Source organism: Urocitellus parryii, chromosome 5 (assembly GCF_045843805.1).
Source record: "Urocitellus parryii isolate mUroPar1 chromosome 5, mUroPar1.hap1, whole genome shotgun sequence".
Classification (NCBI taxonomy): Eukaryota; Metazoa; Chordata; class Mammalia; order Rodentia; family Sciuridae; genus Urocitellus; species Urocitellus parryii.
The window spans coordinates 180902160-180916844 of NC_135535.1; the positions used below are offsets into that span (position 1 = coordinate 180902160).

The window sequence follows — 14685 nt, forward strand, 5'->3', positions numbered from 1 at the left end:
GATCATGGGTAAAAGCCAATCTTATATTTAATTGCACATAAATATCTTTGAGTTAGACCATGAACAACAAATACATGTATGGGCCCCCACCCTCCTATTCTATATCTACGGCAAACATTCTCCTGAACTCATAATCCTTTTCAACACAGCACCCAGGTGCTCAATACCAGGAAACTAGCCGTGGCACATAAAATTATTTTTTAAACACTATTTGTCATACCTATATTAGGCACTAAACTTACAGTGGTAGCAGCTATTATTTTCATAATAATAAATAAAAGATACCTAGATGTTGGGAGTTAATAATCCATAATACCCTCTCGTAGTCGAAGTTTGACAACTGTTTGTGTGTATATGACCCGAGCCTACAGAGAGTAGCACAGGTGTGACTGAAATGCATAAGAAGATTCTTCAGGCAAAGGGAATCTGTTTTCAGACACGGGGTATTTTGTAAAGGAAGCAGAACAACAATCCTGATCATTCCTAGATGATCAGAGTTTGTACTGCAGATTCCAGGCACATAAGCTTCACCCCTTGCCAGGTAAAAATAAACGGAAATGCACCGAAGCTTGTTGGTCTAAGGAGAAGTGCAAAGTCATTTCATTTCAGCAAAGAAAAGACAATAATGACAGCAACAAGGAGACTGTGGGGCACAGTTCCCTTCTAGAAGAGCCAGCTGCTGATTTATACCATATTTTAAGGAGTCAATCAGCAAGAATCCATTCCTGGAATGTAAGGAGCTTTCCGATGAGAGAACACCCCAGCAGGCACTTAATTAAGAACTGAATCAAGAGCAGCAGTGAATTCCCAATAAAGATGCCTCTGATACTCCCCGGGTGACATAAATCTAGACCACTTAGCTGAGTGGACACTCCACGCAGATTATATGTTGTTAATTTAATATAAAATCAAGCCTGAGAATGTAATACAATAAAATGTCAGTTGCTGACAGACTATTCTTGGAGAAAGGCTCTCCAACCCTACAGGAAGCCAAAAGGACTTTTCTCTGTGCAGAAAGCATCTTGTGTGGCCAAGAAAAGAGCCTCAGAGCAGGAATCCCATGGTAAAACATCTGAAGATAACCTGAAAACAGCTCAGTTTCGTTTGCACCAAATGGTTTGGCTGACCACGTCAATAAGGAAGCCCAACTTTTTCATGCCCTAATGGAGAAGTGATGGGAAGGAGAGACAGACAGACAGACACATATGCACAGAGAAGAATGACAAGTCTGAAATCAGAGGCGCTGGGCAGTGATGGCTGGCATTGGAGATAAAAAAGAAGGGCTAAGAGTGAAAAGGTTAGGAGAAGCACAAGGGCTCTCTGCGGTCCCCCTGCTGGTTAGGCACGAAGCCCCTCTGCCACACAGGGGTCCATTAGAGGGATGTGTTTAGTTACATGGTGTTTTTGTTTAGTATCCAGGTCTCCCAGCAGAACACAAGTTCTGGAAGTCAGGGACTATGCCAGGTGTTCATTGACTGCTCCTCACCTGGCACCAAGTGACTCGGACACACAAAGGGACCACAAATATCTGTTGAATGAGTGAATGACTGAGCAAACAAACTAGTGAAGGAACAAGGAAGACACGCATACAGAGGCATCGAGCTTTGGGAAGGAACCTGGGCATTTCCTGAGCTAAGAAAAGAGAAGGGCAATTCAGGCAGAAAGGACAGCACGGGAAAACGAAAGCCATGACCGAAAAGGCAGCTGGCAGAGGCTGGAAGAGTTACTGCTGCCCCCATTGATCCCTCAAAAAAGGGGCATCTGACAGATGTCTGGCCACCACCTGTCAGGAAAGCAAAGTCTTTGCATTGGAATGCTGCTAACTATCTCACACTTGGACTCCCAGGAAGTCTGGGATGATGTTTTGTTTCCCAGCACTTCAAATTCAAGAACTGGTTGGACATCTGTTGTGCACGGCATTGTGTTGAGCCCTGGGGAGGATACAAAGTCACAAGACACACTTCCCACAGAGGCCAGGAGCCCAAGAAACAGGTGAATAACCAGAGCCCAGGGGGATTTGTATGCAGTGCTCCGCAAGCAAGCATGTAAAAAAAGAGAGGAAGGAGATTGTTGCTGCTGCTGCTGCAACAATCTTATTAACTTATTAACTTTAGAACCATCAATCCAGTGCTTTTCTAAGTGCGTAAATCTCAACACAGTTCTTACGCTTAGGAAATTACAAAGTGCACTGTGCTCACAGCACTGTCTCTGCAGTGTTCTATCCCAGCTGGTAACACCATGGGGGCCCCCTCCAGCACCACTGCCGGGAAGCATCTCTTGTCTGCATGGGTCAGAATCTTCCCCAAAGGGAGAGCAAGAGGATGATAGCCTCTGCAGCTGCAGGAAAGGAGGCTCCTGAGGGAAAATGGTGCAGATAACGCAGGCTGCAGAAGCAAACCAGTAACTTAGTAATTTTGCTTAGAAATTGTCCTTTGGCTTCACTCAGATCTACAGGGCTGAGCTGCTCAACCATGCCCTCCGTTATGGAGGGAACCCAGTTGTGGGCGGGCATGCAATCAGAAAGCTCAAGTAAAGAAAACACAAACTGATCGGTCACATGATGCCAGTTCTCAGCTAGGGCCACAGCAGCTCTGGCCATCTACAAATTCAAGCTGACACAGACGGTAAAGAAGGGATTAGAGTTCAAAGGAACTCTAACAGGTTACCCTGAAGTAGAATAGCTGTCTGGAATGACTATTAAATTAGAGAGATTAGATTAGAAAGACCCTTGTGAGTCTGTAATTTCTAGTAACAAGACACTATACCTTTCTCTTTGGCTCCTTTCTCTTATGGAAGAAGCACAAGCCTCTGAGATATGTAAGCAAAGACAAAATCCACCAAGTGATTCCCTTGGAGACCTGACAAGGGCCTCCCAGAACTAGCTCCTGAGGCCTTCATACCCAGAGCTTCAGGGAAGTGACTAGTCACTAGGCAAAGTTTTCATAATAAAATTAATGACCAACATCAAAGGACTGCCAGGACTATCTATCACATCATTCTCTGAGGGAAGGAGAGAGGCAACAGAACTAAAGGAGAAAAAGATTAGGAGATAATGAAAACACCTAAAGATAGGCTTGGTTTGATTTTTATTCAGTGTTTCCATAAGCTTATCCGTAAAGACATTTATTTCTTACATAGTGAAGTGTGTAAGTTGATGATTTAAATCTGTGGAGTCTTGATCAAAAAAATTCTCAAGAGGATTGACAGCAAAGTAGAAGGTCTAATACTAAAGACATGCAGTTGCCACCTGGTGGCAGCATATCTAAACTAAAGACTGAGAGGGGTGTGTATGTGTGTGTGTGTGTATGTGTGTGTGTGTGTGTGTGTGTACACACAAAAGTTTCAGGGAAAGAGAGCCTAGAGCAGGATCATAAAATCTCAGGTTCAGCTCCCAGTTCCCCTTTACTCAATACTGGGAATTTCCCCTGTCGATCTTTCTACTCAGTGGTTGTTCTAGAATCTCCTTTGGTAAAGGGGAGGTCATCACATCTCTTTCCCCCCACTCAAGTCAGAAAGAGGCAGATCTGTCTCCAAAACAGTTAGAGCATCTCCAAAGTAGTTCTGCAAACTGGTCTAAAGCCCACTAGTCCACAATACTGGTCCAGCCAGCAGGCGAATGAATGAGCAAGTGAGTGAAGGAACACAGGCCAATTTTGTAATGTGTTTATTTTCGGCATTTAGAGTAACCATCACAAACAGCCACACAGGAAGGGGATAGATAACCCTGGCTATTTAGACACTGGAAAACACTTCCTCTGATGTGCCCATCCCAGGGCTGGCAAATGCAGATCCCAGAAGGGCACACCAGGAAAGCCCTCAACCCCATCCAAACGCCCAGATTCCTGATCCAAGTTCTTCCTTGATGGAACTTAGATTAATTACTAACTCTTGGAGCCCTGGAAAAGGGAGATTATTCTATCCACCAAGCCTAAGGACCATCAGATAGATAAGAAGACAGAGATGAAAGCAGTCAGTGGACTTCAAAGGGCTGCCACATACTGAATTATGGCCTTCCTGGCTAGTGCTGCTATAAGCATCTTAGTTATCAGTATGGTCTCTATCCTACTTGTTTAGGAACCAAGCTGCCTTCTCACTCAGATAGTCAACACCAGTAAAATGAATGACTCTTCCCAGGTCCAAGTTGCTGCATCTTCTGAGTCAGTAGGGAAGGGACCATTCTCAAGGTTAAATCTAATAATTGCAGAGACAGAAACAAACCAAACATGTCTAAAATCCCAAATTTCAGAGATTATATGATCTAGCAAATGAAAAATGTGGTGGGTTTCCATTTCTCGCTCAAAATGGAGCCACATTCTATAGCCTGCCTCTCTCCTGGTAGCCCCCTTCCAGCTCCACAATGACCAAACCTCCCCACCCCCAGGTGCCATGGGACTTTACAAGTTGCCAATCAGCCACAAACCAGCCTAGTTGCCCAGCACACGGAGCTATGGGAAGAGCTGGGGAACCTCAGAATTTCCACTGCGAAGGGCCCAGCAGACAAGGAGTAATGGGATGGATGCCTTTAGCATTCCCTGCAGGAGTCCAGTGATACAGTAGGGAGCTCCATGTACTGGAGCATCCAGGGGGATAACAAGGGTTAAGACTATGTCAACACAAAGTGCCAGGAAAGTGGGGAGTTTTTTCATTGTGGGACAGTCCTATAACTAGGGGACAGGGCAGAAATGATGCATAGTCTCTGGATTCCCAAGTGGGTTCCCGTGGTTCTCCAAGTGTTCTTTTGTGAATGGGTCCCTGTTCCACAGTGGGAAGGACTGGTCTTGGTCCATCTTGTATCTCCAGTGCCCAGGAGAGGCAAGGAGCTAGAATACACAGATGCTCCAGAAATGCTTGTTGGGTATGTAGGCGAATAGATGTGCAAGTGCAGGGGTGCCAGAGGCTGTCTGGTTATCTGATGTCTGGAGCATAGATAGAGGAGGCATGAGTACAGAGGTTAAGGGTTTCTTTAAATGAAATGGACTAAAATTTACAATGTTCGAGGAAAATTTCTGGCCTGGAATAAAAAAAAATATGATCCTAGAGAAAGGCCTGGATTCAAATATAGGCTGTCCCACTTATCAGTTGTGACACTTTGGGAAAGTTGTTTAACTTCTCAGTGCCTCAGTTTCCCCACTTTTAAGGTGCAGATCATGAAGTGGCCCTGTCTGGCTGCTTTAAGGATTCAATGAGACAAAGGATGTGGATGGTAGGAATGATGCCTTCCCTTCTCATGTGCCTGCCAGGCCATAGCTATTTGGGAAAAGCACACACTAGTGCTTCCAGTCCTCCCAATTAGGTGCTGGAAGGGGGCTCCTACTATCCTCTACCCCTGAGAAGCAGCTGATCTCAATGGCAAAGGCCTAACAATCACTGGCCCACATCTTGCAGGTGCTGGGGTCAGAGTCAAAGACCTTGCTGGTGTCAGGGACACCCCAAGTCCCCAATGAGCCTATGCCTATTGCTCCAAGGCACATTCATGGTGCCTGCTTTACCAGGAATTTGTGCATGAGAAACTTAGAACTGCCTCCTTGCAGTCCCTGGAAGGGTGATAACATCCAAGCTAGCCCAATCCAGAAAGCCCTCTGCCCATAAAGCTGATACATTGCTGGGTATCTGTCTTTATGTTTCTTTCGCTTTCTCTCTCTCTCTCTCTCTTTTTCCCCACGGTGCTGGGAATTAAATCCAGGGTGTCACGCATGCTAGGAAAGTGTTCTACCACTGGCTACATCCCTGGTCTGTCATGTTTCCTGAATCTACTAATTAGACTCAGAGGAAAGGAGGGCTAAGTCTTGGACAGTGCTTAGCACTTGATAGCAAATGATGGTAAAGACATTAAAAAACCTCTTGGACAGCTGTTGTGTGGTTCTCCTGCTTCACCACCAACCAGTCCATGCATTGCAATCCGATGCTAATTAGATCAGCAATTCTCAAGGGTGGCACACTGCCCCCTAGGGGGCACTTTGAAGATCTAGGAGAGTATTTTGGGTTGTCACCAAGACTAGGGACACCAAGGGCATTCAATAGAAGGGGAAAGGAAGCCAGACACCCTGCAATGTGTGGGACAGCCTTGCAAAATGAAGTGTTGGTATACCCCATGGCTTTCGTTATCTCATTACACATATATAAGTTAGAAAAAAAGTTTATAATACATATTTATACAAATGTGTGCATTTGTGCATATCTGTATACATATATATATATACACACACACACGTGTGTGTGCAAAATTTTAAATTTAATATCAACAAATATAAGGAAAAGATGTAATACCAAACTATTATTAATGCTATATTTACTGGGGGGGGGTCATATAGACTTTTATCAACTCAGTTGTACATTTCTATTTTATTTCAAGTGTTTGTAAAAACGTTATTACTTTTGAAAGTGGAAAAATAAAATAAAATCAACATACTTACTCCCAAATGGTCAAAATTAGTTAAGAAATTTACAAGAAAAAAAAATCACGTCCTGCAGCATGATATTTTAGAAATAATTTTACTGTGTATTAACCCAGTAAAATCAGGTTATCCCCCCGCAAAAGAAAAAAAAACTGCTTATTTTCTGAGCCTAGAACCTAACTCTTTCATATGTAAATACCTTTTATTTTTGCATGCTCTGAATTTTCCAGGAACTCATTTATTAGGAAATTGTGAAGAGAAGTTCGCAATTTCAGAAAATCCAGGCATTGATGTCAACATTCCTCATAGCCTTTGAGTCACCAAGATATTGGATGCATGTCAGTCTCCATCTGAGGCCATGACATTACAGTGATCATGAATGCAGGTGTCTACCTGGAACTGTTTCAAGTGTCTTCATGGGCAGGCATGCCTGGCCATGTCCTCTCCCTTAATTTCTATTTAACATTTCAAATAGGGCAGGACACTGAGTGTCTCAGGGTTTCATGTGTAGGTACACTATATTATACATGAATGTCATGCAGGGTAGCAAAGGGGGCTTTACAAAATGTTGGTTATAAAAAGAGGCTGTTGCAGGGCTGGGGTTGTGGCTCAGTGGTAGAGCATTCGCCTAGCATGTGCGAGGCACCGGGTTTGATCCTCAGCACCACATAAAAATAAATAAATAAAATAAAGGTATTGTGTCCAATACAATTTGAAAAAAAAAAAAAAAAAGCGGCTGTTGGACCAGGCAGGGGGACTGGAGCTTCTCAGATCACAAGACAATGCCTTTGTGAGTTGTGACTTCCAGGCAAACCCTCACAGCAGCCACAACAGGGGAAGTGTGGGGAAGGGTTCTACGTGCCACAGCACATGACTGCAGGCCTAAAACGAACACAGGATCTTCATTTGTCTGAGTGGGGCAGGGGTAAGCAGGGACTTCCCCAAACAGACCAGAATGAAGAAAGTCATTTCTCAGCAGAAACATGTAACCAGAACTGGCCGGGCTACTTACAGAGGTCTTCAGTGGCCGCAGGGGCGAAGGCAGCCATGGACTCATACAGCTCTTCGTCACAGCCGGGGTTGAGGGAGCATTTCATGAGCAGGTCTGTGGACAGGTGGGCCATGGACTCGTACACGGCGTCAGCCTCGGCCTCCTCCCCGTGCATCAGCTCCTCTTTAATATGACTCTTCAGCATGTCTACAGTCTCCTGCAAGAGAAGAAGGGCCCACAGGCACAATGACGCTGAGCCAGGCGCATTTCCCCAGGGGGCCTGAAGCAGGCATTCGCATGAGTCAGGATTGCGTTTGCCTGGTGTACCTACCTGTGTTCTCCCTGGGGCCAAGCTTTAGGCATTATTTTTTTCTTTCCTTACATTGTGTTCTTTGCTTTAATCATCATATCTTCCCCTAACACTCATCAGGGTTATGCTCTCAAGAGATACTGATTAAATATTCAACAGCTAGAGGATACAAATAAGAAATTACTTTCTCATGAGCACCTCTCATGGGTCGGTGCGATGCTGGTTGTATAACTAGATGCATGCTATTCTTTCCACGCTGCTTGAGAAAGTTATTATTTCCTAGTTTACAAACAAAGCTCAGAAAAATTGTGGTGCTTTACTTTAGGGGTTACAGTCCTGGATTTTGACCTTTCTACTTCATCCTAGTGGTTCCTCAATAGGGAGCATATGACACAAGAGGCCACAGAGAAATGCAAGCTGGCCCAACTGAGCCTTGCTTCTGGGTCCCAGAGTGACTCCCTCAGACCCCATCCCTTCTGGCAGCCTTCTTCAAGGTGTCTGGTGGTTTCCAGAGCTTCATGTTGTATGCCCAAGGAGAGAGCTGGTCCTGGTGGAAGAGCCCTGGAGTCAGTAAAGATGCTCGCAGTCATTCTGCCTCTAGGTGGTTGTGAAGCTAGAGAGCCCACTTCTCTGAAACCGCTGCAACAGTCTTTTCTGGTAAGAAACTTGGGTGTGTCACAATCCTTATTTCCACCCACAGAAAATCCTCATTTTCATCATCACTGCCCAAGAAAGTTGCTCTTTCACTGATTCTTTGCATTGGTTTCCTGGTAGGACTGAGTGGACTGGTGACAGCTGCACAGTATTGGAGATTCCAGGTTGGGCATTTGATTTTGAGGTGGTGGGGGAAAAAGGTGGGTTGATTCTTAGGGGCCATAAGCAACATGTGGGGATAACCTTTTGGCAGCAAGGTTGAAGACACATTAGTGGAAAGTGACGATATAGCAAAGATGATTCAAGAAATGTGAACCAGATTAACTTCAATGCACACTAAAAGTGCATATTTAAACTTCCCTGTGTGGGACAAGGGTGTAGCTCAGGGATGTAGTTTGCTTAGCATGCTTGAGGTCCTAGGTTCAATCCCCAGTACTGCAGAAATAAATAAGTAAATAAACTTCCCTGTTATATAAAGCAGGATAATAAGCCCTGGCTCTAGGATCAAACTAGGTTCCAATCCCATCTCCACACTTTCCCCGTGCGTGGCTCCAGGCACAACCACATTGCCTTTCTAAGTCTTTTTTCTCATTCACAAACCAGGGATCACAATGCTGTCAACTTCAAAGGATTGTGATGAGGATTAAATGAGATAATGCATTTGCCAATTAAATAAACTCAATAAATATTACTACCCTGAATACCATGTGTCCTTAGTAAAAATAATTGACAAGAAAGGGAAATGAAATATTCTGAGACTACAAGGGCCTCTGAGATCCATTTATGTCAGTGAGGCCCAAAATCAGGATTCATACCATTCTGTTCATTCAAAAATGCTGAGGAAGGCCCCTCCGTGTGCCTTGGTGGGTCCCTGCCTTGTAGATTTTCCAATACGGAGCAGAGTTAAGAGTCTGGAAAGCTGTCAGGCTCACTGCCTTCCGGAGGTAGACAGCCAGCCTGGACAGTCAGTGTTCATGGCTTCTCTTGGGGGTCACAGCCCCATGTGAAGGACTGAGCCATTCTTGGGTGCCCTCTGAGGGTCTGTGAAGGAGACGGTAAAGCAGGAACGAGTGGAGTCAGGAAGAGCAAGTGCCTCCAGGACAAGAGTGGCAATATTGGGCGCAGGAAAAACGTAGGCATGGGGTGAGATCAGACTCAGGGAAAGACACAGAAGCCAATGATCAAGGAGGAATGGGGTCCCAAAACCGGATGAGCAGATAAACTGGGTGCATCTGCCTGTCTTAAGTTCAGATCCAGGCAGAGAGTCAGAACTTCACTGCCCGCCTCAGGTGCAGAACCTTTTTGTGGTATCTGCTAATTAATCCTAACACAGTTCACCTGGGGCTGAAGCTGGACCAGGTAAATTGGGAAGATCTGGAGATAGGTGAGGAGGTAGGTAGGTGATGAAGAGAATCAGCAACAATCTTTTGAGGGTGCTTCTTGGAGCTTGCATTATTTCATTTTCATCCTCAAAACAACTATATGAGAACTATTATGATCTCCCTTCTGTCCATGAAGTCACATGTCTACTAAGTGTATATAGGAATTTGGACCCATGTGACTTCAGGGCTCATTTCAAGCCCACCCCCCCATACTGCCCACAGCCAGAAGAGGCCCAAAGGACATTCCAGGGATGGAATCTGTCTGTATCTTTGTAAAGAGGAAGACACAGCCACATGATGCACTTGCAATCTTGGGGTCCCCTCGCCTTGATCTTACCACATACTCATCGATGAACTGCCGCAGGTCCTTGAAGCCATGCTTCTCAGCGATGGTATTGGGGTAGTGGCCATGCTTGTTGGCCACACTGTATGCCTGCACGGCTCCTGGGCATGTGAGCAGCAAGGCGGTCAGGTTCTTCAGCCCATACTTTGCAGCAAAATGCAACAAGGTGGGCAGCTCTTCATCCCTCTGATCTGAAAAAAGGGTCAAGGAGAACTTAATTGACAGATAACAATGAAGGCACAGGAGATGAAGCTGCCAAGTCTAGGATGACACCCAGTAGACAATCATTACTTACTGGTTGATTGGCATATCATCTGACATGCTTCCTTTGGGGCACCCCTGAAGATCATGTACTCACATGACAGAGAAAAATAAAATTTTAATTAATCAGCATACCAATAATTAATAGCCTACCTTCTTGCTCCAAAAGTATTGGAAAACCTTAGAAATAGTACCAATTCAGAAGGTGCTGATTTCGTTCTTTGCAGTGCAAGGGATGGTACCCAGGGCCTCATGCAAACTTGGCAAGGGCGGTACTGCTGAACTCCACCCCAGCCCTACAAGGTGATGATTTCTAGGGACTTAAATATCCACCACAAGTTGCAGCAAAGATCATATTTTGACCTTCTCCACAAAGTTCAGAGTGCTTTGAAACTATTGTTTTGTGCTAAGAGAAAGAAGCCCATCCTTTTAATTCTTATTCCCAATTTCATAATAAGAATGCCAAAAAAAGTAGATATGATTGTGTTGTGGAGTTGGAAGGAAAATCTTTTTTCTCCTTAAAGTTGATTTGTGGGACTAACAATTTATATTATATACCATTATACAGATGTATATATACATATATGATATAATAGCAAACCCAGCTTCCTATTCACCAGGTCATGATCCTTGGGAAGAAGGGTCTAAAACCATGCCCAGGTTCCCAGACTGTCAGGCCATGAAATATTATCTCCTGAGCCCTGAGTTGAGGCATCTAGAGTAGTTACATCTACCAGACATGATGAAAGAACATTCCACAGCAGAAAAGTAAGGAGAGGCAACAAGAAAGAACACCCTCAGGACAAGGCTTTGTTAAGGCAGCTCCAACCTATGGTCCTCAGGCTATGGAAGGTTGTGACGCAGACAGAGGGAAGCCATGGGACTTGGTTCCATTTGGGCAGGGCCATCGTGGTATGACAGAAGAATGGTGTCCACAAGAAAACTGCAAAGGCATCCTGGGCACCATCCTCGTGTGAGTGGTGTGACTGTCCCACAGTGTACAAGGCCTGCTCCTCCCTCACAGGACAGACACTGGTTTAGGTCTATAAGGAGCTGGCCACCTGGAAACATTTCCACTCATTGCTGAGCTAAGAACCTAGCAAAAAAAGTCAGACTCAGCTGTCAAGCTTGAGGACAGAGGCCCCAGCATGCTGGGGAACCCGCAGCAGGTGGTGCAACAGGTGGACGTCTGGAGAAGGCCTCCTAGAGGAAGCGCTGCCTGAGCTGCTATGGGGAGATGAGGAGAAGTGAGCCACGCAAGTGGCCACCAAGGCGGGGACAAAGAAACTGTTCCCATGAGTGGAGTGGCAAGCCCCATCCTTAGAGCAGGACCTAGAAGCCAAGGAATGGGCAGAGAGAGGTGAGGGCAGCAGCCCTGGGGAAGGGATTGTTAGCAGGCTGAGGTTTTGAATTTCACCCAGAAGGCGAGTGGGAACTACCATGTGTTTCTAGAAGGGGGTGAAGCGCAGTCACGTCCTTCATGACAACAGCAGAGGTCCTGTAAGATTAGGATGCCTCTAAAAAACTCCATCCCCTAGTGACGCGTGGCCATCTAACATCATAGCACAAGGTATTACCATGTTTGTGATGACGCTGGTGTGAACAAACCTGCTACATGGTCAGTTGTGTAAAAGCACGGCATGGTTATGCACAGTCTATAACACTTGATGACAGAAAATGATAAGTGGCTTGTGTATTCACTCTACCATGGTTTTTGTTACTTTAGATTATATTTATTAAAAAATTACTGTAAAATATTCTGCTGTGTTGCCCCAGCAGCAGCCCCGTACATGTTGTGCCTACTGTGTTTCTTTTTGCACCATCTTCTCTTGTGCCTGATTTATCCTTGAGTCTTTCTGCTCATCTTGGCCCACAAGTATATGTGGGCCACAAAGGCTGGGTGTGGAGCAGGCCATGCTGGCTGGGTTGGTGTGAGTGCCCCCTAGAAGCCCCACACAAGGACGAAATCACCTGACTGCAATTCTCAGAAGGTATCCCCATGGCTAGGTGACTGACGCATGACCGGATTCAGATGTGCGACTGAGAAGAATCTCGGCCACCCAGGGAAGCAAGAGCCCTTCTCCTAGGGTGGGCTGTAGTGCAGGGGTCAGCAGAAAGAACCTGCTGGATGCTGAAACCAGCAGGCTGCTGGTCCGGGGGTCTGACTGTAGACTTACTTGTCATCATATCTTCTTCTTCCAGCTGGTTGATTCCAAAGAGGTGTAGTCCACTTGCAGGGATGTTGTTCTTCAGGGACTCGGTGAGCAGTTTATCCAGGGTCTCTGTGTTGTAGGGCACAATTTTAAAGGCCTGAAAAAAAGTGAAGGTGGTCAGACTTTAAAGATGTCCAGCTATCTCCTGCCCAGCAGATAAGAGGCTAAAAAACCATAAGCAGAAATTACACGCCCAAGAGAGCTCAGGCTTCCTGTCCTTACCTGACACATGAACTCCACAGGATTTGCAGCATTGGACAATAAATTCCCAATTTCTTCCATGTCAGTATAATAGCTTATAATGGTTTCACACACCACTAAGTCCCCAGAATATATCTTCAGACAAACGTTCCCCGATGAAAGGTCTAAACAGAGGAAAAGTTACTGTGAAAATGCCCAGGGAGAACAAGGATCCAGGGAAAAGCCTACAGATAGAGGATGCTTCACCGAATGGTGAAAATACTAATTGGGGGTTGGGAGAAAGATCTCAGAGGCCAGCCACGGAGGGGAACCGGGGGAAGGGTGGAAGTGGAAAAGGAGTAGGCCCAAAGTGGCAGGGCTGCGTCAGAGCAAATGTCCTCACTGGGTATGCGATTTAAATTTGGAAGGATTTTCGTCTGTTTTACTTCCTACTGTAGACCTAGTGCCCCAATGACCAGGAAGAAAAGCTGGGTTTGAGGCACTTGATACAAAAGCTAGTGGTTGCAGAAGGTGGAGGATCCTGGGAGGTGACACTGTTCCTGCCACTCTGGGCTGGTGGGACCGGAAGGGGTTTTGAGGGGAAAGAAAAAAACTAAAAATACACCAACCACAAAGATTCAATTCACAAAAGAGGAAATGCTTGCAAATAGAGGACATGGAAAAATATTCAGCTTCATTAGTAATCAAGGAAATGCAAATTAAAACAATGGACTGCTTTTTAAAAACATGTGAAATTATTTATTCAAAGTGCCAGTGTCCGCATGGGTGCTGGAACAGCAAATAAGCTGGAGAGTGATAATATTTCAGAAGCCAGTTAAGCACTGTTGACCTGTCACCTTGGGGCTACTTACGGGGAGCCTTCACGGACACCGTGTACTCATTCTCCAGAGTGGCTTCCACCCTTATGGACGGAGAATCCTCAGGAGAAAATTCTGCTTCTGTTGCCACCTTCTCATCCAACTTACATCTCACAATGACGTAGACAGTGGTTTCTGCCTGGAATGGGAGACAGGTCATGGTCCTCTCTCCCTCCTGGGTCCCTTAGGGTGCTGGGCTGAGGGTCTCCCTAGCTCCCTGAGTCCCAGCTCTCTCTGGTGAGGGTGCTCCAGAGCACCATGGGATCAGCAGTCCAGGGCCAGGCAGGGAAGTCTGGGACACTGTCCCAATAAGACAAGTTGCCAAAGACAACAGTAAACATTTATAACCCCTTATAGCAATTTTATGGAGTTATTTTATGTCTGTTCAATGTAATAATAAATTTTTAAAGACTGGAGCTTGTATGCTATTGTCTTTTAATTTCATTTTATAGGATTCTTTTATTATTGTTTTTAGAAAATCACTGAATAGTTGCAAAATTGGCTTTTTTTTTTTTAAGAAAGTTCTTCCCCATGGAAGTTTGAGAAGCCCTGTTCTAAACTAGTCTTATTATTCCAAGTACAGCCAAGGGACCAGCAGCATTGGCACCCCTGGAGCTAGGTAGAAAAGCAGACTGCCAGGTCCCTCCTGGACCACTGACCAAGAGTCTGCATTTTAACAAGATGCTCAGGTAACTCCTCTGCACCTTGAGGGGTGAGAGGCCCTGGCCTGGACAGGGCTCTGCTCCTCATGCTGTTCCTAGAGGGCCAAAAATAACTCATTGGTGGATGGCAGGGGATGGGGGGGGCAGTAATTTTTCCAAGGTATCAAGCAACTTAAACAGCTCTTTTTTACTTTGTGGTAAGATCTCACACTGATTCTGACTCAGAATAGGCTGGGGGAAGGGAGGAGTGGCAGTTCACCAGATTGGGGTGGGGGGAGGAAGGGAAGGGAGGGGAGATGGGAAGGGGAAAGGGAGTAGAATGAATCGGACATTAATTTCCTATGTTTATATATGAATACACGGCCAGTGAAACCCCACACCATGTACAACCACAAGAATGGGAAGTCATACTCCAT

The 14685-nt window shown here is 45.4% G+C and overlaps 1 protein-coding gene across 1 annotated transcript in view; it reads right to left on the reverse strand.

Moving 5' to 3' along the window:
* Pik3ap1 (phosphoinositide-3-kinase adaptor protein 1) overlaps window positions 1-14685 on the reverse strand; it is a 114433-nt gene that overhangs the window by 43578 nt on the left and 56170 nt on the right. Inside the window, exons 4-8 of the mRNA XM_077799111.1 lie at window positions 13602-13746; window positions 12772-12914; window positions 12514-12646; window positions 10070-10266; window positions 7408-7603 (exon numbers count right to left, since the gene is read on the reverse strand). Coding sequence (XP_077655237.1) covers window positions 7408-7603; window positions 10070-10266; window positions 12514-12646; window positions 12772-12914; window positions 13602-13746 — 814 coding nt within the window. The remainder of the gene's footprint in view (window positions 1-7407; window positions 7604-10069; window positions 10267-12513; window positions 12647-12771; window positions 12915-13601; window positions 13747-14685) is intronic.